The sequence below is a fragment of the Neomonachus schauinslandi genome, chromosome 6 (genome assembly GCF_002201575.2).
Source record: "Neomonachus schauinslandi chromosome 6, ASM220157v2, whole genome shotgun sequence".
Taxonomy (NCBI): domain Eukaryota; kingdom Metazoa; phylum Chordata; class Mammalia; order Carnivora; family Phocidae; genus Neomonachus; species Neomonachus schauinslandi.
In genome coordinates this window covers 36139776-36160309 of record NC_058408.1, presented here as the reverse complement: position 1 = coordinate 36160309, position 20534 = coordinate 36139776, and the positions used below count along the sequence as shown (strand labels likewise).

The 20534-nt window shown below is 45.0% G+C and overlaps 1 protein-coding gene across 2 annotated transcripts in view; it reads left to right on the top strand.

Moving 5' to 3' along the window:
• Window positions 1-20534, top strand: part of KCNH1 (potassium voltage-gated channel subfamily H member 1) — a 364685-nt gene that overhangs the window by 244440 nt on the left and 99711 nt on the right. For both annotated transcript variants that reach the window (XM_021682533.1, XM_021682532.1), the window contains exons 8-9: window positions 7872-8071; window positions 13603-13855. In XM_021682533.1, the coding sequence (XP_021538208.1) occupies window positions 7872-8071; window positions 13603-13855 (453 nt within the window). The remainder of the gene's footprint in view (window positions 1-7871; window positions 8072-13602; window positions 13856-20534) is intronic.

Sequence of the window (20534 nt, the reverse complement as noted above, 5' to 3'; positions counted from 1 at the left end):
GGAAAAAAGAATAGAAATGAAGGGGAAAAAAACCATCAAAGAAATAATCCAATTAATTATGTGACTAAACTATTAACTATATAACTAAACGTATGAAATAATTTCTCAATATATACATATATCAAATCATTGTGTTATACACCTTAAACTAATACAACGTTATATGTCTGTTATGTCCCAATAAAACTGGAGGAAACCAACGATGGGACCAAGAGAATCTTTTACCAATGTGACTTTGAAAGCCTACCTCCATTTTTAAGGATTCTCTTTACAAAATGATTATGTTTTTACCTGATTTCTTTCTTGCATCAATACTTATTCCCTCAGTGTATCATTGAGCCCATGCTTTTTTAGTCTTTTTCTGTATTTGGCATCAAAGGGGAAAAGAAAGATGTCAGAGGTGTCAATGTGGCTTTATCCATATCAACTCATCTTCCATGACCAGCATGTTCCCATCACTGCCAAATGGAGTGGCCAGGTCATAAAGGCTAACAAAGGCCTAATGACCTTCTGCTGGGAATTAAGAGTCAGAAACAAGGATAGTGTGAGTAGAGTCTTCTTTAAATTCTGTTTTAGTATATCTTTTGGAATTCTGTATAGAACAAAGTCAGTTTGAATAAACCCATAAACTACCCACAGAGAGCAATGATTTTTAAATTATTACAAAGAGGAAAAAGACTCATTAGTCCTTTATCTCTAAGCTTTGATATACCTGTAGAAATAGCTTTTTTTTTTTTTTTTTCTTTTTTAGCCTTCTTGAGTTTAGGAGTAAATTATGCTCTGCAAAGTTGTTTAGAAGTTGGGGAGCATTTTCCAACAGGAGTAATTTTGTGAATAATGACCAACTTCCTAAAGAAGCCCACAAGTCTGTTTGCCCCACTGATTATGGAAAGTATGCACTGAGTTTCTAACAGCTCTGCAGAAGCCAGTCACCCAGGACGCCTAGAGAGGCCCTGCTAACACAGGGATAGGGGCTTCACACATCTTCACTCCCTTTTGACAGCAGGCAGATTAAGTGCCCATCTCGCTTCAGGAAGCTGGAGTAGATGTCCCAAAGAGACAGTGATGAGAGATGGAGGAGTGGTATGGCCACTGGCTCTAGACTGGGGTGCTAAGGAGACCCGGGAGCTGGAGAGCAGGTTAAGCATAAACAGAGAATAAACTAGCAGCTTTGGAACTGCGGCCAGCTAAACATACTTCTTATTTCCAAACTCGCACCTGCAACGTCTCTTCTCTGTTCCACCGAAGATCCTCAAGGTTGACCTACCTGCTTTACTTCCATTTCCAATGCCCTTAATTTGCTGCTTCCGTCTAGGGTTTTCCTCCATCTTGGGTTCATAAAATATAACAGTCTCTCAATTTTTCTTCTCCCTTACCTTTTGAGAAACTGTGAAGAATTTTATTTTAAGTGATTAAAAAAAAGCTGACTAGAAATAAAAAGTGTCCTTATGATGCTTATCCTTCCATCACCCCATCCACCGCTGTCACCACCCTCCATATTTACTTCCTTTGCTCTTCCGTCCCCTTCCCACTCCCTTCTCCTCCTCTCTTCCCTCCCCTCTCCTTTCTTCTCCTCTCCTCTCTTTCCCTTTAATTTTCACTTTAATCTGCTGGAGGCAAGTTTAAAAAAAGAAAGAAAGAAAATGAAGTAACCCAAGAAAATTTCCTTGAAATGTAGGCCATAAATTTCCGGATTGAAAGGACTTATTGAAAGCCCAGCACAATGGATGAGAACTGAGCCACAGCAAAAGGCACACCATTATGAATTTTCAGAACATTGTGGAAAAAGAGTTTCTCAAGAGGAAAAAACAGGTTCAGTATGAAGGATGAAGGATCTGAATGCTTTTGTCTTCTCAACAGCAAGAGAAGACAATGGAGGCATGCTTCCATTGAGAAACGAGTGGAATGATTTCACATCTAGAATTCTACCCCTTGCTCAGCTAATAATTGATTGTAATAGTAAACATTAAGTCTCAAAAATTTTGCTCCCATATACCCTTTCTCAGAAAACTATAAAAAGATGTCTTTTACCAGCAAAAACTAGTAAGCCAAGAGGGTGAAAGACATGGGATACAGGAATCAGGGGATCTAACCCAAAATAAGTGAAGCTCCTTCCCAGGGTGTTGGGGCAGGGTCACCCATACAGCTGGCAATGGAACGGTTCAGAAGCCTCCAGGAGAGATTTCTTTTTTCTTTTCTTTCTTTCTTTTTTTTTTTTTTTAAGTAGGCTCCATGTCCAGCATGGAGCCCAATGTGGGGCTTGAGCTCACAACCCTGAGATCAAGACCTGAGCTGACATCAAGAGTCAAATGCTTGGGGTGCCTGGGTAGCTCAGTCATTAAGCGTCTGCCTTCGGCTCGGGTCATGATCCCAGGGTCCTGGGATCGAGCCCCGCATCGGGCTCCCTGCTCAGCGGGAAGCCTGCTTCTCCCTCTCCCACTCCCCCTGCTGTGTTCCTGCTGTCGCTATCTCTCTCTGTCAAATAAATAAAATCCTTAAAAAAAAAAAAAAAAGTCAGATGCTTAGCCAACTGAGCCACTCAGGTGCCCTCAGGAGAGATTTCTTTATGGAAATGAAATTGATAGGCTAACTAACGAATTTTAATATATTAAGAAGAGACTTTATTTGTGGGAGAATTTGGAGTCAAATCAGTGATAAGTAAACTAAACAAACGAAAAGACCATTATTAGCTATAGGAAAAAGGAAAAGTGACCTGAATATCCTATGTGGCTTAGCTGTGAATATCTCTCATCCAGTTACAATAATATCTGCACAGATAATCATCTAGCCGAGATGATGCTATAACCACATTGGAGGATGGGACAATGGGAAGAAGTGTGGGAAATGAGTGTGAGATTGGAGGGCAGTGGGGGGGAGAGAGCTAAATTCTCAGAGGCCAACAGATAATTCCTAAAACTGAAATATAAGGACATGGTGATTTGAGAATGACCTTGAACTATGAAGATCAATGATCAATAGCAAAACAATCAGCTTAATATAATGGAAAATGGGTGCTTCTGCAGAATGGGAAATTGGGTGAAAAGAAAGAATATCTAGGGGAGTAAAGAATTCAAAAGATGTTTTGGCCATTTAACTCTTTATGTGTATGTGTATGTATACACAAATAAACATGAAAATTTAAAAAGGGAAACAAAAATTTTTGCCACCCTTCCCCTGAATTCCATACAGCAACTTTTAATTAAGGGCCAGAGAATACTATGTTTATTTTTCTTTGAGTGGGACTCAGGGCTCTTGCTATGATACAGTGTTAATTCTAAACTGCTCAAAGAGAGAAAGAAACTTGCCCTTAGGCAAATCAGCATTTTGCCCTGGGATTGAGAAAGGTCTTTCCTACTGTGGGGGGACCCAACTAATTCACATTTAGAGTCACCCAGGGCATCATCTGCCCTGTGAGGCTCTGTTAAGCAGGGACATTCCAATCTCCCTCTCTTGCTCCCCACATCACACTCAAGTATCTATCTATTCAAGTGATAGCTGGGCTTATATGTAATCTCTCCCAGTTAGGTTGTGAGTATGTAAGGCATAATGCTTTATTTAGAGATACCAATAAATAAAATATATGCATGAAAAATGTATAACCTCACTTCATATAAAATTAGACAACTGGCATTGAGCGGATTGTCCATTTTTAATAGTAATAATGTTTCTAATAGTAATAATAATTAAATAGGGCCCTCCTGAGGACCTTTAACCTTCTAGAATGTCTCAGAAGCAGACTGGCATGAGAACAGCCCTGGGTTGTAAATGATAGATGTGGCATCCTTGCCTTAATGGTCTGACCAGCACACCAGTGCCTCAGATGTGAGTCTCGTTCTTAAGCCATGGACAAGAGAGCTATTCTTACTGTATTGACTTGGTGTAACTATATTTTTAAGCTCAAAATTAAATTAGTTTCCTGAGAAAGGCACCTCTTACTCTTCATGCATGACCTCTGGTTCATTGTGGACCAGAAAATAGAGCTGAGCCAGGACTGCCATAGAGGCTTATCGAGTTAGAGTCAGACTCGCTGGGAACAGGGGAGCCAGCCCGGGCCCTGGGAGGCTGGTTCTGAGAACACCCGGTGTTGCAGGAGGCAGGAAACAGGAGATTTGACCCTCTTGTGTATGAGCTTATTTATGAGCTTCCAAGGGCTGTCTGCATTATTCAGGCTTTGACTACTTTTGCTTTTATTTCACTTCTTTTGTTCAGATGGATACCACTCCCCGGTACTTTTCTAGAACTGGCAGTGCTCTTTCCAATCCTCATTTATAATTCTTCTCAGGTGGAATTTTGTCCTCAGTGTCTTGGGCAGCCATAGTCAGCCCTGGTGGACAGACTACTGAAGATTTCCTTCCCTCACATCTAGATCCATACCTTTCTCTCTGATTTTTTGCCCTCTCAGTCTTCAGCTAAGCCTGAGTAAGATCATTTGAAAGAAATTATTGTGGCCTCTCCATACAATGGGACAGTATTCATCAACAAAATGGAATGAACCATTGATACAACAACATGGATGCATCTCAAGGGCATTTTGCTAAGTGTAAAAAGCCAATCTCAAAAGGTCACATACTGCATGATTCCATTTATATAATGTTTTTGAAATGGCATAATTAAAGAGAAGAGACTCGTGGTTCCCCGGAGGGAGTGTGGGTATAAAGGGGGAGCACAAGAGAGATTTCTACAGTGATGGGACAGTTTTGTTTTCTGAATGGGGAGCTGCTTACATGAACATACACAGGTGATAAAATGGCACAGTTATGCACATACTTCATAGCAGTGTAAATCTTCTGGTTTTGACATTGTCCTCTACTTCTATAAGATGTAACCAATGGGGAAGTGGGGTGATGGGTATACAGGATCTCTTTGTACTATCTTTGCAGCTTTCTGTGAATTTATACTTATTTCAGAAAAAATGTTTTTTCCCTTAAAAAAAGGAATGAAGTATTCATAATGCAACAATATGGATGAATCTCAAAATAATTACGCTGAGTATAAGAAACTAGTCAAAAAAGTACAAAGGAAAAATATAGACGAATTGTGCTACCTCAAAACTAAAAATGTTTATGTGCAAATACCATCAAGGGGGTATTATGCTAAGCGAAATAAGTCAATCAGAGAAAGACAAGTATCATATGATCTCACTGATATGAGGAATTCTTAATCTCAGGAAACAAACTGAGGGTTGCTGGAGTGGTGGGGGGTGGGAGCGATGAGGTGGCTGGGTGATAGACATTGGGGAGGGTATGTGCTATGGTGAGCACTAATGAAGGGGGGGAAATCGGAGGGGGAGATGAACCATGAGACTATGGACTGAGAAACAAACAGGGTTTTAGAGGAGAGGGAGGTGGGGGGATGGGTTAGCTTGGTGATGGGTATTAAGGTATTAAGGTATTAACGTATTGCATGGAGCACTGGGTGTTATACGCAAACAATGAATCATGGAACACTACATAAAAAAATTTTTAAAAATAAAAATTAAAAAATTAAAAAAATTAAAAATTAAAAAAAAAATTTAAAAATAATGTGAAAAGACAAAAAAAAAAGAAAGAAAAGTGAAAAGACAACCCACGTGGTGTGAGAAAGTATTTGCAAATCATAACTATCTGATAAAGGGTTTATATCCAGAATATATAAAGAACACTTACAACGCAATAATAAAATGACAGCCCAACTGAGAAATAGGCAAGATTTAAGTGGGCATTTCTCCAAAGAATAGATAAGAATGACCAATAAGCACACGAAAAGATGCTCAACATCATTAGCCATCAGGAAATTGCATATCCAAACTAGGATGAGATAGCTGTTCTCACTCCTTAGGAGGGCAGTAATCAAAAAGACAGATAATAACAAGTGTTGATGGGGTGTTGGAGATATTTGGAACTCTCATACACTGCTGATGGGAACAGAACAAGGTGCAGCAGCTTTGGAAGACAGTTCCTCAAAATGTTAAACATAGTTACCAGATGACCCAGCAATTCCACTCCTAGGTGTCTACCCAAGAGAACTGAAAACATGTTCATGCAAAAACTTGTTCATGACACTTCATAACAGCATGATGCATAATAGCCAAGAAGTAAATGACCCAAATGCCCATGAACTGATGAATGGATAAATGAAATGTGGATTATCGATATTGTTGAACATTATTTATTCAACAATAAAGGGGAATGAAGTAACAAAACAGGCTGCAACATGGATGAACCTTGAAAACATTGTGTTAAATGAAAGGAGCAAGTTGTAGAAGTTCATATATTGTATGATTTAATTTATATGAGATGTCCAGAGTAGGCAAATCTATAGAGACAGAAAGCAGATTACTTGTTGCCGAGGGCTAGGGAATGGGGGTGGGGTGGGGAATTAATGAGAGTGGGTAGGGGGTTCCTTTGGGAGGGGGATGGAAATACTCTAAACTTAGACATAGTCATGGTTGCACAGCTCTGAAAATATAATAAAAATCACTGAATTGTACACCTTTAAATGGATATATTTCATGGTGTATGAATTATATCTAAATAAAATGTTTAAAAAGAGTACATACTGTATGATTACATTTATAGAACATTCTTGAAAATGCAGACTAACCTATGGTGACAGAAAATATTAACAATCACTTGGGAACAAGAAGAAGTGTAAAGGGACATGACAAAACATTTTGGAAAGTGATGGAAGTGATGGAAGTGTTCACTGACTTGACTGTGTGATGGTTTTGTGAGTGTATACATATTTCAGAGGTTATCAGATTGTATACTTTAAGGGTGCCATTTATTATATGTCAACAATCACTCAATTAAAAAAAGCAAAAACGTGTGTGAGCTTCCCAAATAATAATATATGTATTATTTATTAAAAAATAATTTGACACATATTTATTGGGTACTGGTGTAGTGTTAGCTCCTGGGGATACAATGGCAAGGAAAAGATGGGTCCAGCCTTCAAGCAGCTCATACAGGCACAAGCAAAGGAAGATGCATATGGTTGCAAAATGGTTTATATACCATTTCGAGCCTAGGAAGTCATGGTCACCTTCATGGGGAGGATTTCTGGAAGTGACAAATGGGAGTTAGAGGTAGAGGGTGGGGTTTGTGATGACATAGTGGGCCTCCTTCCTGACACTAGTTTAGGACGAGCTGTAGTAAGTACTTGTTACATCTCAGAGGTCCTTGATTTTATTTTTGCCACATACCGTCATGCTCTTCTCCCCAGGAGCCACATCACGGTGGAGTGGATTGTTGTATTTACATGGACCTTAACAATAAGTGTGAAGCCAAGTTATAAATAACATCCTTCATCGCTGTTGGCAGACTTGCTATTATTTCGTTACTTGTGATGATGTATTCAAGGTCCGTCCTTCCACTACATTGTGTGCAGTATGAGAGCCAGGACTGAGTGTTTCCTACACCATCCTGTCCTTGGCAGGTAGCGTAGTTCTTTGCACGTTAGCAGGGCTTGAAAAAGATTACTTGCTGATAGGTTAGGAACTGGGCTGATACAGAATAACACATTTGACTGGTGGCCTCAGGCATGGCTCAAACTTTTTGTGGCAAGAAGTATAAAGCGGTCTCACTGCTCATGTTTCTCCGCCACCCCTCCACCCCCCGGCCACTGCCCTCTGCCTCTTAGCTCTGGCCGCAGTCATGCCAGTTCCTGTCCACCCTAGCCCTGCCTACCACCTGTTTGTCCTAGTGGCCTGCTGTCAGGTGCCTCTTTAATTGGGTCCACTCCCAGAGGCTGCTGGGTGAGGTTCTTCTGAAGAGGTCAGGACAGTCTGTCCTGGAGAGGGCAGCTCTGGCCATTGGCCTGCTCTGGGCCAGTTGGGCATTCTTGGGCCCTGGCTGAAGGCCCACTAATGTGTTGCCTCTTCTCCTCCTCAGCGCTTCTGTATGCCACCATCTTCGGGAATGTGACGACCATTTTCCAGCAGATGTATGCCAACACCAACCGGTACCATGAGATGCTCAACAGCGTTCGGGATTTCCTGAAACTCTACCAGGTGCCAAAGGGCTTGAGTGAGCGAGTCATGGATTATATCGTGTCCACCTGGTCCATGTCCAGAGGCATCGACACCGAGAAGGTAAGGAGGGCGATAAACTCAGGTGAGCCCTGTGTGTCGGCTTTCCCAGGGAGAACTGAGGTGCTCCTAGGGCAAGGGGTTCTCAGACCTGGCTGTGCATCAGAATTCATTTGGGTAGTTTGGGGTTCCCACATCCTACCTCCAGAGGTTTTGGTGGCTTCCAGATCGGCTTGGCTCAAGGACCAGCAATTAAGAGATTAAGAGCCATTATTTAAGAAACTGAAAAGACAGTCTGTGTCTCCTGGAGAAGAGAAGCATTAGAAGTCTAACTGTCTGGAGCAGAATTTCCCAGACTTGTGTGATGATAAGGCTCAGGGCCATCCTTGGGGGAGGTCATCGTCATGGCTGATTTTCCTTTGGCCTCAGGTTCTGAGATGGTACAGCATAGCCACAGGGCTGTTTTTTTTCAAATTTTCGATATTTTGTTCATCGGGGATTTTTTTTGCATGAATTTTTATTTTTAAAAATACTGTATTAAACTATAATTTGCCCTGATTACTGAGTTTTTAAAAGCCCAAGGCTGTTGCCTCACTGTAGTCTCAGCTCTGATAAGATTCCCAGGATTTGTGGTCATTAAACACAGATTCCCAGCCTCTATCCCAGATGTATGGAATCCAGATTTAGAGGAGGGGGAGGTGTGAGGGAAAAACCTGCATTTTTAACAAGTGCCCCGGTGATCCTATTCATCAGACAAGTCTGGTGAATACTGTTCAAGGGCTTGTGCCTTACTCCTCATTGGCTTGAGGAAAACATCAGTTAGACATCTCTCTAAGGCTAAGGTATCAGTTTTCCCATCTGTAAAATGGAAACAGCCATAAATTCCTATTGTTCTCTAAGAGTTGCATTATTCTAGATGAATTTCAGTAATGTGAAGAAACTTTGGGGGCTGGGAAGAACAGAGAAAAGATACAGCGGACTTCCTATTCACTTCTCAGTTATCTCCTGTGTATATTTTCTATAAGCAAACATGTTTTCCTGGATCTATTTTTCTCTGCTCCTCAGTGTTTTCCACCCCACTTCTCCTTTTACTGCCAATCTCTAAGTACTTGGGGAATTCTGATTCCTTTCATTGTCAGAATAAGAAAAACAGAAAGATAATGCTGTTGCAAAAATATAACACATTCAAAGCCAAATTCAGCTGACTTTGGATCAGCTGTCCTTGCTCTTACTCTTCCTCCATTAGAATAATTAGCTGAGAGTTGACAGTTTAAAAGAAAAACTTGAACTCAATTTAACTGATTCCCACTTAAAAGGAACGATAATTCAGTTTTGTTGAAAATCGGCCATAATCACAACAGTAACATACTAAGCTCGCCACCGTAGCCCCGGGTACCATGCCTTGAACGCACATTAGGAACAGATACTTATCGCGCTCTCTGTGTGCTGGCCCCGCATTCATGCTTCAGTGATGCTCCACAGCAACTCTGGGAGGGAGCCGCTGTTATTTCGATGCAAGAGACGAGGACACAGAGGCCCAGTTTGTTTTGTTAACTGCCTGTGGCCATTGAATTAAGAATGGCAAAGTCAGGATTTGAATCTGGTTTTGTCTGACTTGGAAGCTTGTGCTTCTCCTACTATTACTTTTTTTTTTTTTTAATTTAAAACATGTACTGGAGGGAAGAAGGATGAGAAGATGAGTCCAGATGGAGTTGCCCTCATTTCTCACCCAGGCAGGGCGTCAGTCGGGTGGGTCTGAGTCCCTGGCTTCGCCAACCTCCTGCCATAACTGTGTCTGGTGCTTTTGCTTCATTTAGCGAGGCACGTAGGTTCTGTGGGTGCCTGGCCGCTGCTGGAGCAGAAAGCAACTTTGATCTCTCAGCCCTGGAGATTTTCCCAGGAGCCAGGGTAGATTTGTAAATCTGGTTGTCTGGAAAGAAGCCCTTCCCCACCCCACTGCAGGGCTGGGCTGGGTGGCTGCCCATGGGAGACAGCACTGGCAGCGTTTGCCCGCCCTGCCCCTCCCTGCTGCCTCACTTTCCTGAGAGGCTTTGGGATTTGCCCCAGGTACTGGCCTTGGTGGAAGAGGGAATACTGTGGCAATTCACTGCAGGGCCCAGCCTAGCCTGGGTGGTTGCTCTTCCTGGCAGAGGCTTGGGGCAGGCAGCTGCTGGGGTAGGGTCCAGTCCCGCGGTCCCCTCCATCCTGGGTCAGAATGGTCAGGGATGACCATGGGAGCCTAGGGGTGTGTGTCTGGGGGAGGGAGAGGCAGTGCTGGGCTCCTCTCATTTGACTGGCAATTAGCTGGTGACCATGAGCATGTCGCCTGTTCCTCTGAGCCTCAGTTTCCATGTCTGTAACACATGGACACTAGATGCCTTTTAGTACTAAGGCCAACTTCCTAGGCCCCCTCATCTATGGCCTTCTGGACTTCAGAGCCTCCCTCAGCCTGACCCACTGCTCCGCTGTGCTAACAACATCAGAAGTGAAAGCTCACATGCACTGAGCACTCGTGTGTGCCAGGCGTTTCCCCAGCACTTTCCACATACCAGTTCACGGAATCCTCAGAAGAATTCTGTACTCACATTCAAAACTGAAGACTTGGGAAAAGAAGCTAAGTATGGCTTCAAGTTCGCAGGAATAGTAAACGTTAAAGTCAGGAATTGAATCCGGGTCTGCCTGATTTTAAAGTCTATTCTCTCAACCATGTGTCTGTCCTGTCCGGTCTGGGGAGTTTCCATGAGCCTCCATGATGACATTTCCCTGTGGCCTTTGAGGTCCTGAAGAACCAGCAGAGATGGTCTCTCCTCAGGACCTAACAGAAGGGAAGGTGCCCAGGAAGGGGTCTGCAGCTGAGAAGCATTCAGCTCAGAGAGAAGGATTCAGGACCCCCTAAGCTGCCCAGTGTGGAGCCAACAGAATGATGGAGATGCCTGATGGCCATGGCAGACCAGGTTGTTCGACCCCCAGCTTCCCTCTCCTCACACGTGCTTTCCAGTGGATCCAGGAACAGGGCCAATGAGTAAAACATTGTCTCCATGCCAAGGCCTCATTCACTAGTGGCCTCTGCCAGCAAAGCCCAGCCCAGGGGAAACCAAATATTGAAAGGTGAACTTACCTGGAGAACAAATGTTGGTTTTGAACTGCTGGGTACTGTTTTGACATGACATGCAAGTGTTCTCCACTCCCTGGTGTTCTGCTTGGGGAGAAAGGATCCAAATTCAGTCTGCATTTCTACAGGAGTCTTGTTTTTCAATGAGCCGGAAGGAGGGAAACACTTAGCAAGTGCTCAGTCTAAGCTTTGGCTGTCTGAATTCTCCTGTGCCTCGGTCAGTGCTCCGTCCCCTCTCGAAGAGATCCTGCTTACTTCCTCAGCATCCCGCCACCCCAGAACGAGCAGGAAGAGGCACACAGAGCATGGGGACCAGTGTGTACGGAGCCCCTTTCCCGGGTCCTGGCACTGTCCCTGGGGAAACGTACCGGTACATGTCATTTCACTTAATCCTCCCGAGCTGGTGTGAGCAGTGTGCATTTTATAGGAGAAACTCAAGTGTAGAGTCATTAGGCCACTTGGAGGGGAAGGAGCTGGGATTTTGACTGTTGGACCTCTTCTGTCCATGGACTCGCCTCCATGCAGAGCCCAAGGGTGCCTGTGAGGGTGGGGTACGAGCAGCATGGTCACAGGCAAGGTGAGACTTGCACAGAGTTTTGAAGGAGGCTGAGAAACGTCCAGATTCCAAGGTGAACTCCAGGCGCAGAGACAGATGGCTTGCGTGAAGCAGAGAAGCAAGGGTGCAGGGGAAACCAGCACCCCAAGGAAATGTCTTCATTGAACATGTTTGATTTTATGCCCCCAGCTTTGCTTGCTAGGGTAGGATGGGACAAAGGATTATTTTAAGAACACTCCTAATTTCTCTGGAAAATTCCACTTGAAGGTGTCCTACGTGTTACTTAATGCTTGCTATGGGAGGGGCCATGCAATGGTTTCTTGTAAAAATTTAATCCAGGGAACTATTTCTCCCCCTAGAAAAGGCTAAGAAATTTTCCTTTTTTGAAAGATAAGACCCATGTGACCTCTTACAATTCTCACTGTGCCCTGAGTTTCTGGATGCTAAGAGTGGAATTACAAGTACCTTTGTTTTGGGCAGCCACATAATGTAGGAAATGGTTAGTATCTAAACTCTGGCTCTGACTCAGACTACCTAGTTTGAGAGCCCAGCTCTGCCATTTTCTGGCTGTGCAACTTTGAGGAAGTTATTTATCTTCCCTGTGCCTCCCAGTTCCCTTATCTGTAAGATGGTAGCAGACTAGCACTTACATCAGCGGGTTATGTGAGGATTGAATTAGCTATTCAGTGCACATAACAATAATGTAAAATCATTGCTAAATTTCACTTATTTTGCTTATGATTTGTCTCCTCCCACGAGATGGTAAGTTACACAAGGGCAAGGGTTTTTGTCTCTATTGTTCATGGCTACATCTTCAGAGCTGAGAATGATTCCTGGTATATCACAAGTGCTCAGTAAATAAATATGAAATGAATGAATGACTTAAAAGCACTTAGCGGGGCGCCTGGGTGGCTCAGTTGGTTAAGCGACTGCCTTCGGCTCAGGTCATGATCCTGGAGTCCCTGGATCGAGTCCCGCATCGGGCTCCCTGCTCGGCAGGGAGTCTGCTTCTCCCTCTGACCCTCCCCCCTCTGATGTGCTCTCTCTCTCTCTCATTCTCTCTGTCTCAAATAAATAAATAAAATCTTTAAAAAAAAAAAAAAAAAAAAAGCACTTAGCAATGACTGGCACAGAGTAAGTGCTCACTAAATGTTACTGTATCACTCTCTTTAAGCCACACACATATTCAGACCATCAACAGTGTGAGCTCCACCTTCAAAATACATCCTGAATCGGACCTTTCCTCACTGCGTCCCGGTTCGGGTCCCCTCATTGCTCACTGAGCTGCCTGCAGGAGTGACCTAACCCAATTCCTTGGCTTCATCCTTGCCACCTTATAGTCAGGGCCCCCGAACTCAACTCTCTAGCTGTGGTGATCCTCTTCAAAGATAGCCTAGTCTTGTCCCTCCCCTGCTCACTATCCTCCAGTGTGTCCCCATCACACTCAGAATAAAATCAAAGGCTTTTCATAACCTAAGGTCTCTACGTGCATGCATACTTGGCATTCTCCCGAAACTTCATCTCCTATCCCGTGCCTCTCTTTCACGTTGGTTCTTGCTCGGGTCCCCTCACAGCTTTGACCTTGCTGCTGGAATGTTCTCTGACACATTTTCAGGTGTCAGCTTACATGTCACCTCCTCAGACAAGCCTTCCCCAACTATCAATGTAAAGAGTCCCGCGTACTCCTAGCCCCGACTTTCTGGCCCTTCTTCTGAGCATTTAGCACTGATTTCTGTGCCCGCTGCTGACTGTCCCACAAGAGGATAAGCTCCACTGGGACAGGCACTGTGGCTGTCCTGTCTTCCCATGCCTTGAAGAGTGCAGTCTAGCCTGGTGGGGGTGACGTCCACCCCTGGGGTCGTCAGGGGCCACGGGCTGGGGAGCATAGTGAGGACCCTGACTCTGTTTCTTCCTGTGCCCGGCCAGGTTCTGCAGATCTGCCCCAAGGACATGAGAGCTGACATCTGTGTGCACCTGAACCGCAAGGTGTTCAAGGAACACCCAGCTTTCCGGCTGGCCAGCGACGGCTGCCTGCGGGCCCTGGCCATGGAGTTTCAGACAGTGCACTGCGCCCCGGGGGACCTCATCTACCATGCAGGAGAGAGTGTCGACAGCCTGTGCTTTGTGGTCTCTGGCTCCCTGGAGGTGATCCAGGATGATGAGGTGGTGGCTATCCTAGGTAAGTGTGTTACCTTTGCTGGGCATACACCTCTGGGGCCCAGGGTTGGCTGAGCTACTGAGCAGCTCAGTGCCACTGCGGCCTCCAGCCGGGGAGAGTGCTCCTCAGGGCAAGGCCAGTCGCTCGCCTCTATCCAACACACAAGTATTTGAGTGCCTCTGCTGGGCCAGTCCCTGTCTCAGGCACTTGGGGCATTTCAGTGACAAAAATGGGTTTTGTCCTCAGCGGGCTCCCAGGCTGCTGGGGGAGAGGAGCAAATAAGCAGACACTTGCATACAGTGGAAGAAGTATCTAACTCAGTATTCAAGTGTCTGGAAGGCTTCCTGGAAGAAGTAATACCTAAGCTGAAACCTACAGACTGGAGACGTGAAGGGACAAGGGTGTGTCCTCAGCAGAGGGAAAACACGAGCAAAATCCCTGCAGAGAGAGAGCTCGATGCATCTGCAGAGCCGCAGTGCGTCCCCTCAGCGCGGCCAGAGCAAAATAACGAGAAGGGCCACGGGGAGAGACGAGGCTGGGCGGGAGCTACGTGCTGTGCAGATCATGGCAGGCTCTGGGAGCCACGTTAAGGGACTTGGACTTTACTTCGGGGAGCCAGTGAGGGGTCTAAAGCAGGAGAGAGGCCCAGTCGGATTTGAACTTTAGAAAGATGACTGTAGTTACTGCGTGGGTAGTGACTGCAGGGGGATGGCTGTGGTAGGGAGAGGAGGTTGGAGACATGCTCTCCAGGGGCAGGTGGATGGTGCCCCGAACTGACACTGTGGTGGGCAGATGGAGAGAAGCAAATGGAGTTGACTCACTTAAGAAGTCGAATCAACAAATGGTGGATTTGCTGGGGCTGGGGGCTGGGGAGAGGGAAGAGTGGATGAGGGCTGCAGGATTTCTCACTTGGATAACAAGGAAGCCTGTGTGCCAGACACTGAACTAGGGAGTATGGGGGGGAGGAGTGGGGTCATGGCATTTAGTGGCATTTAGAACAAAAACTTTAGCATTTTGAGCATCAGCGGCCTTGAGAGAGTCATCTGATTGCCTGAGGCAGCTACAGAACAGCTCTTTACTGGGGCTATGTCTAGCTCTCCGAAGGGACCAGCCATCAAGTACCAGCCATCATTTTGGTCATCTAGTCAGTGCCAGGCATTTTACATACATATTTTCATTTAAGCCTTACAGTAAATAAATAAAATATATAAAAGAGTGATTTTATTATCCCCATTTTGCAGATGAGACAGTGAAAGCTCAGAGAGGCTAGGGAACTTGCCCAAGGCCTCACAATGCATGAGATCCATGGAGCCAGCATCCCGGAGTCCCTCTGAGTCCAAAACCTCTACTCTGATCCATTTCGCACTACCGCAATCCTAATGATAGTTTACGTAGTTTGCTGGCCCATTAAATTGCCAGGCACTTTACATACCTATCTTTACATATGATTTCTTAAGAAACTGAGGCAGGGAGAGGTTACATTATATGGAAGTTAGAAGTGAGATTCAAATTAAGTAGCCAAACATACATAGTACACACACACACACACACACAAAGTCCAAACTTTGTTCCTGTTTGAGGTCGGAGTGCATGGTATGCAGCCTTCCTCTTGCTCCCCTGGCCCCAAACCAGCTTGCCCTCTTGATTACATTCTGCTCGGGTTAGCCCAAGGATGATTTATATTCCTTCAGCATGAGCTGGCTGATGGTCAGTGGGAGCTTGGGATAGAGACTGGGTGTGAGGTGGAGGCTGAAACTGTTCTTTGCTAAAATGAAGGTGTGGATTCCTGCTCTCCATTGAACTCTGCAGACAGGGTTAATCTGTTGCTAGCTGTCCTCATCCGCAGAGAGCTGAGATTAGACTATATGTAGGAACAGCACACATGAGGGGAACAGCTGTTCCTTTAGTATGGCAGTGCAGGGGCCATTTATCCCTCCCTTTAATCCTCATCGGTGTCCTTGATAAAGCGGACTTTCCATTGGTAATCGCTCTTGGGATATCTACCTGGCTAAGAAGAAAAACCAGTGACTAGAGAGCTCTTCTTTGAGTTGGAATTGGATTGAATTTGAATTGATCCTTTGGTTAAGGGCATCTTTCACCTATCTCCCCTCCCCCCCTTTAAAGATTTTATTTATTTATTTGTCAGAGAGAGAGAGAGAGAGAGAGCACAAGCAGGGGGAGCGGCAGGCAGAGGGAGAAGCAGACTCCCCGCTGAGCAGGGAGCCCGATGCGGGACTAGATCCCAGGACCCTGGGATCACGACCTGAGCTTAAAGCAGATGCTTAGCTGAGTGAGCCACCCACGCGTCCCAGCCCATCCCTCTAATTGATAACTCACCAAATGCCTTTCCAAGGAATCTCTGCTGGTGACCGGCACCATCCCCCTCACATATGCAGGCACAGGGCATCCTTGATGACCCACCTCACACAGCTGTGTGTTAGGAGTTGGGGTTGGACAGTGAAGCCTGGAGGAAGGACAGAGCTGCAGAGGGCTTGAGGAAGGCAAATGACGGCTTCCCAGCGGGGTCTCATCTCTCCTCAGCCTGGGCTTCTTCCAGGGAAGCCGACCAGGGCTTGAGCCACCGTTGATTTACTTGGTCAGTTGACTGCTTCTGCAAATGCTGCCCTCTGTCTCCGGTCCTCTGCACATCCTGCCTGGTTCAGTTAGCAGTGTGGACGGGACCTCGGGAATCACTCAGCAGCTTCAGATTCGGGGCAGTTGTTGCCCTCAAGCTGTCCCGACTAGAAAAAGCAGGAGTGTCCCCAGGAGCCAGATTAGGTCCAAAAAGTAGGTCCAAGCTTGACATCCCAAGAAGCCTGTAACATTTCAAGATGCTCTTGTTCTATAAAAGGATGTGAGACAAGTCCTTTGACCTAACTTGACCTCTGGGCCAAGAAGCATAAGATTCCCAGCTATTTGCTCCCTGGAAACTTAAGTTCAGAGTTTTGTTGTTATTGCTTCTTCCTAAATAGAATATCTTTTGCTCAATTTCCTGAAATCCAGTTGTTCGTGCAAAAGGGGTTCAGGTGACAAATGGTTGTTAGAACTAGATCTCTATTGCCTTTTGATGCATCTCAGTTCAAGCCAACCAAAATTTACTGAACACCTCCTACTTACCAGGCACTGTCATAGAATTGGGATTATCAGTGGACCACAGATTAGCCCCCTCCCCTTCCAGGAGCTTCTACAAGTGCAGAAGACTGACATGGTGAAAAAGGCAACAGTCGCACTGGTTGATGAAGTGTTACCCCTCCTGGAGGGTCATTGGACAAGTAATTTTTGAGCAGGTACGGTACTGTATCTATTGCTCCAACGAGGAAAAAAATGAATAGGCAGGGAATCCTTAGTTATCACAAAGTGGGAGGCTTTAGAATAAAGCCCAGAGCTCATCTGTCGCATTTAGTTGTCTCTACTGTCTTGTTACCAGTTCGCTCATTTACATTCTGCTAATTTGTTTCTTCCTCCCAGTTCTAAGATTCTGGTTAATTTTAGCACAAGAATGGGGAAAAGAGTCTGTATTCATAACTGAGGGTGTTTAATAAGTGTTAAAAATAGAACACTTTCTAAAAAAGTTTTCTAGGAGAGTGTTTGTCAAACTTTCTTGATTCAACTCACCATAGGAAATGGTATATTGTCTCGTGAACGAATAAACACATGTGCACACACAGTTATGTGTCAAGCTTAGTGCTTAACTCTTGCCGCATGCGATGCAACCTGGTGTTTTCTATTAGATTCCATTCTCTTTCGTTTAAAAAGAAATTGACATCATGACTCACTAAATTGCTTTCTTGACTGACGCAAAGCCTGCAGCCTGGTGATGGGTATTAAAGAGGGCACGTTCTGCATGGAGCACTGGGTGTTACACGCAAACAATGAATCATGGAACACTACATCAAAAACTAATGATGTAATGTATGGTGATTAACATAACATAATAAAAAAATTTAAAAAATAAAAATAAAAACGGGGTTCCCCCAACGTCAACAATACCTCTCTTGGACTGCAAGCCTTGCTGTCCCCTGAGGGCAGAAACTACACCTGGATCATCTCTTATGATCTCCTTTTCCTCTGATGTTCTTTGCCTTACGTGTGAGAGGACACCTTTCCAATCTCCTTTCGAATTCTCTTCGAAATCACTCATGTCTTTTCAAATTTAGTTTCTCGGCTCTTTGAAGTAAATTCAAGCCTTCAGCATGTGCATTTTATTCATTATATTTTTAAAGGAATTTTCTTCCAATTGGTGATAGCTATCAGAATAAAAAGGCATAGGTACCCATTTTGACCCCACTTAGTTAGCTTCTTTATGTCCATCTCCACCCATGTGGTGGAGATGCCCACGTACGTGCAAGTACGTTCTTATCTTGGTTCTGTGACACTTGACCAAAGTAGAGGAGTCACGGACTTTCCTCAGGGCTCTGCTTGAGTGTAGTCCATCTTCCCGCATTTCCATCTCACAAATGCAGTGTTTAGATTATCTTGCTTCCCTGTGATTTAGTGTCCCTATAGTAACTTCTATGGGTTTTGCATTTTAATGCTTAATTTGTATTTTAACCGTGGATCCATCTTGTGTCCTTTCTTTTTGTTTTGTTTTGTTGTGTTTTTTTTCATCCTTTTGGGCGAGGCAGAGTCTTTTTTGCCAGACTGCACTGGGGTGGAAAGAGCCCTGGGCCCGGAGCTGGAGACTTGCCCATAGCTCTGGATCTGCACGAACTCCCTGCAGGAGTGCCCCCACTAACTGACGGAATCTCGGAGTCTCCTGTGTTTCTCCTAAGCCCATCCCACTGCGTCAGTTGTACGTTTACTCATCTGTCCCTCCTGGGAGCTGAAATCCTTTGATTTCCTATCTTGAGCTTGGCCCAGCATATGGAAGGCACCAGGGCCCATTTGCAGAATTAAATTGAATCGAATTGAGTTTAATTGAATTGAGCCAAAAGGCAGGGAGAGACTGCGCTCTGAAGGGCCCCATGGTCTAGAATAAGGGTCTGGACTTTATCTTGTGGGGATGAGGAGCTCAGAGAGAGTTTCAAACATGAGTGACATGAAAATTTGGGTCCCACAAATAGAGAGGCGTAGAGGCTAGCTAGGAGACTCGGATGAGAAATGAAAGCCTACGTATGGTGGTGGAAGGGAGATGTGGGGATGAGCTGGAGCCCAGAGATATTAGGGGAGGGAGAAGCTCCAGGCTGAGGGAGGTGAGGGGAGGGAATAGTTTCTGGCAGCTCGTGGACAGGGCCGGAGGAGGATGAAAGATGAAGGATTTATTCTACTGAGTTTGCAGCATCTTTTTGGAACAGATCTAAGCATGGCTCTCAACTGGTGGAAACTCTTCTTGACTTGTGGATGGGCCAGAGCCTGCCCAATGAAAGGAAACAGCCATGGGGAAGACTGACAGGCAGGCCCTGGCCCATCACTCACTCTGAATTAACTTACGACTTGAGGTCATGTCACTATTGAACTAGGATTTATGTGTAGCTTCTCCTTACCTGTACATGTAAAGTTGTAAATGCTTGTTCACAGGTGAAATCTTTCTTTTTGTAATGAACACCCCCTTCTCATGGTTCCTAATTTGGAAGACACTCTCATCTTTGCTTAGTTAGCTTCTTTATGTCCATTGACCTTGGATGGATATTAACGTGGCATTTATTTACTTAGCAACTATCCCAGTGTAACAGGGTGTTAATCTCTGCAAGGGTGAGTGGTGTAGAGAAAATCCTTGTCTTGGATGAATGTTCTATTCCATTTGGGGAGACAAATGCATGATTAGTGACAGTAAGTAACACAGGTACTTCTTTCACTAGACTTCCTGGAGTGAACAAGGACATACTCATGGAGGAGGCAGGAGGTGACTGGGCTTGGAAGGACCAGTAGGAGTGTTTGGTAGGCTGAGTCTTGAAGTGGGAAGAGCAGCATAAGTCCATAGAGTCATTAGAGGTGGTATTATGTGTAGGTATATTCAGGGACCCAGGTGAGTAGGGTAGAATGAGAAGACTTTCCATGTGGCCAGTGGTTCTCAACTTTAGTGAACCTAAGACTCAGCTGGAACACTTGTTCACAATGCGGATTCCCAGGTCCCTCCCCAGCTCTAGGATGGAGTCTGGGAATTTGCATTGTGAACAAGCCTTCCCCTCCCCTGGGTGGTTCCGTTGCATATGGTTAGAGGACTATACCTTGAGAAACATTGCTTTAGGCAGTCACTCCTTGATGTTTTCGGTAGAGTGGGGTGAGATGATGTTGTAGAAAAGTATAAGGCACGTGCTAGGGCACCTTTTATTACGTTAGCCTAAAGCATATGCAACTGCCAATTTTCAACTATTTCTGACCTGCCAAAATGGTAGAATAAACATCTTGTGATCTGTATGAAAGGGGAGGAGGGCCTAGCCTAGGATGGTGGCTCTGTGACAGTGCAGCCAGGATTTGGACACATGAGGTAGGGCATTCTAGATGGAAAGAATAGTGTGAGCTGAGGCCTGGGGAGTGTGTTGTGTAACCCCAGGACCAGCGCTTGAGCTAGAGCTGAGAGCCCCGAGGGGCAGCAGGGGGGCATGAGGCCAGAGAAGCAGGTCAGGGCTCATCTGTGGACATTTCTAAATGTCAGCATGAGGAACTAGGCAGTGGGAAATCACTGAAGGTGATGGGTAAAGTGTGACACCATTAGAGTGGCGATTTGTAAAGATTAATGAGCTAGACACAGAGCAGGAAG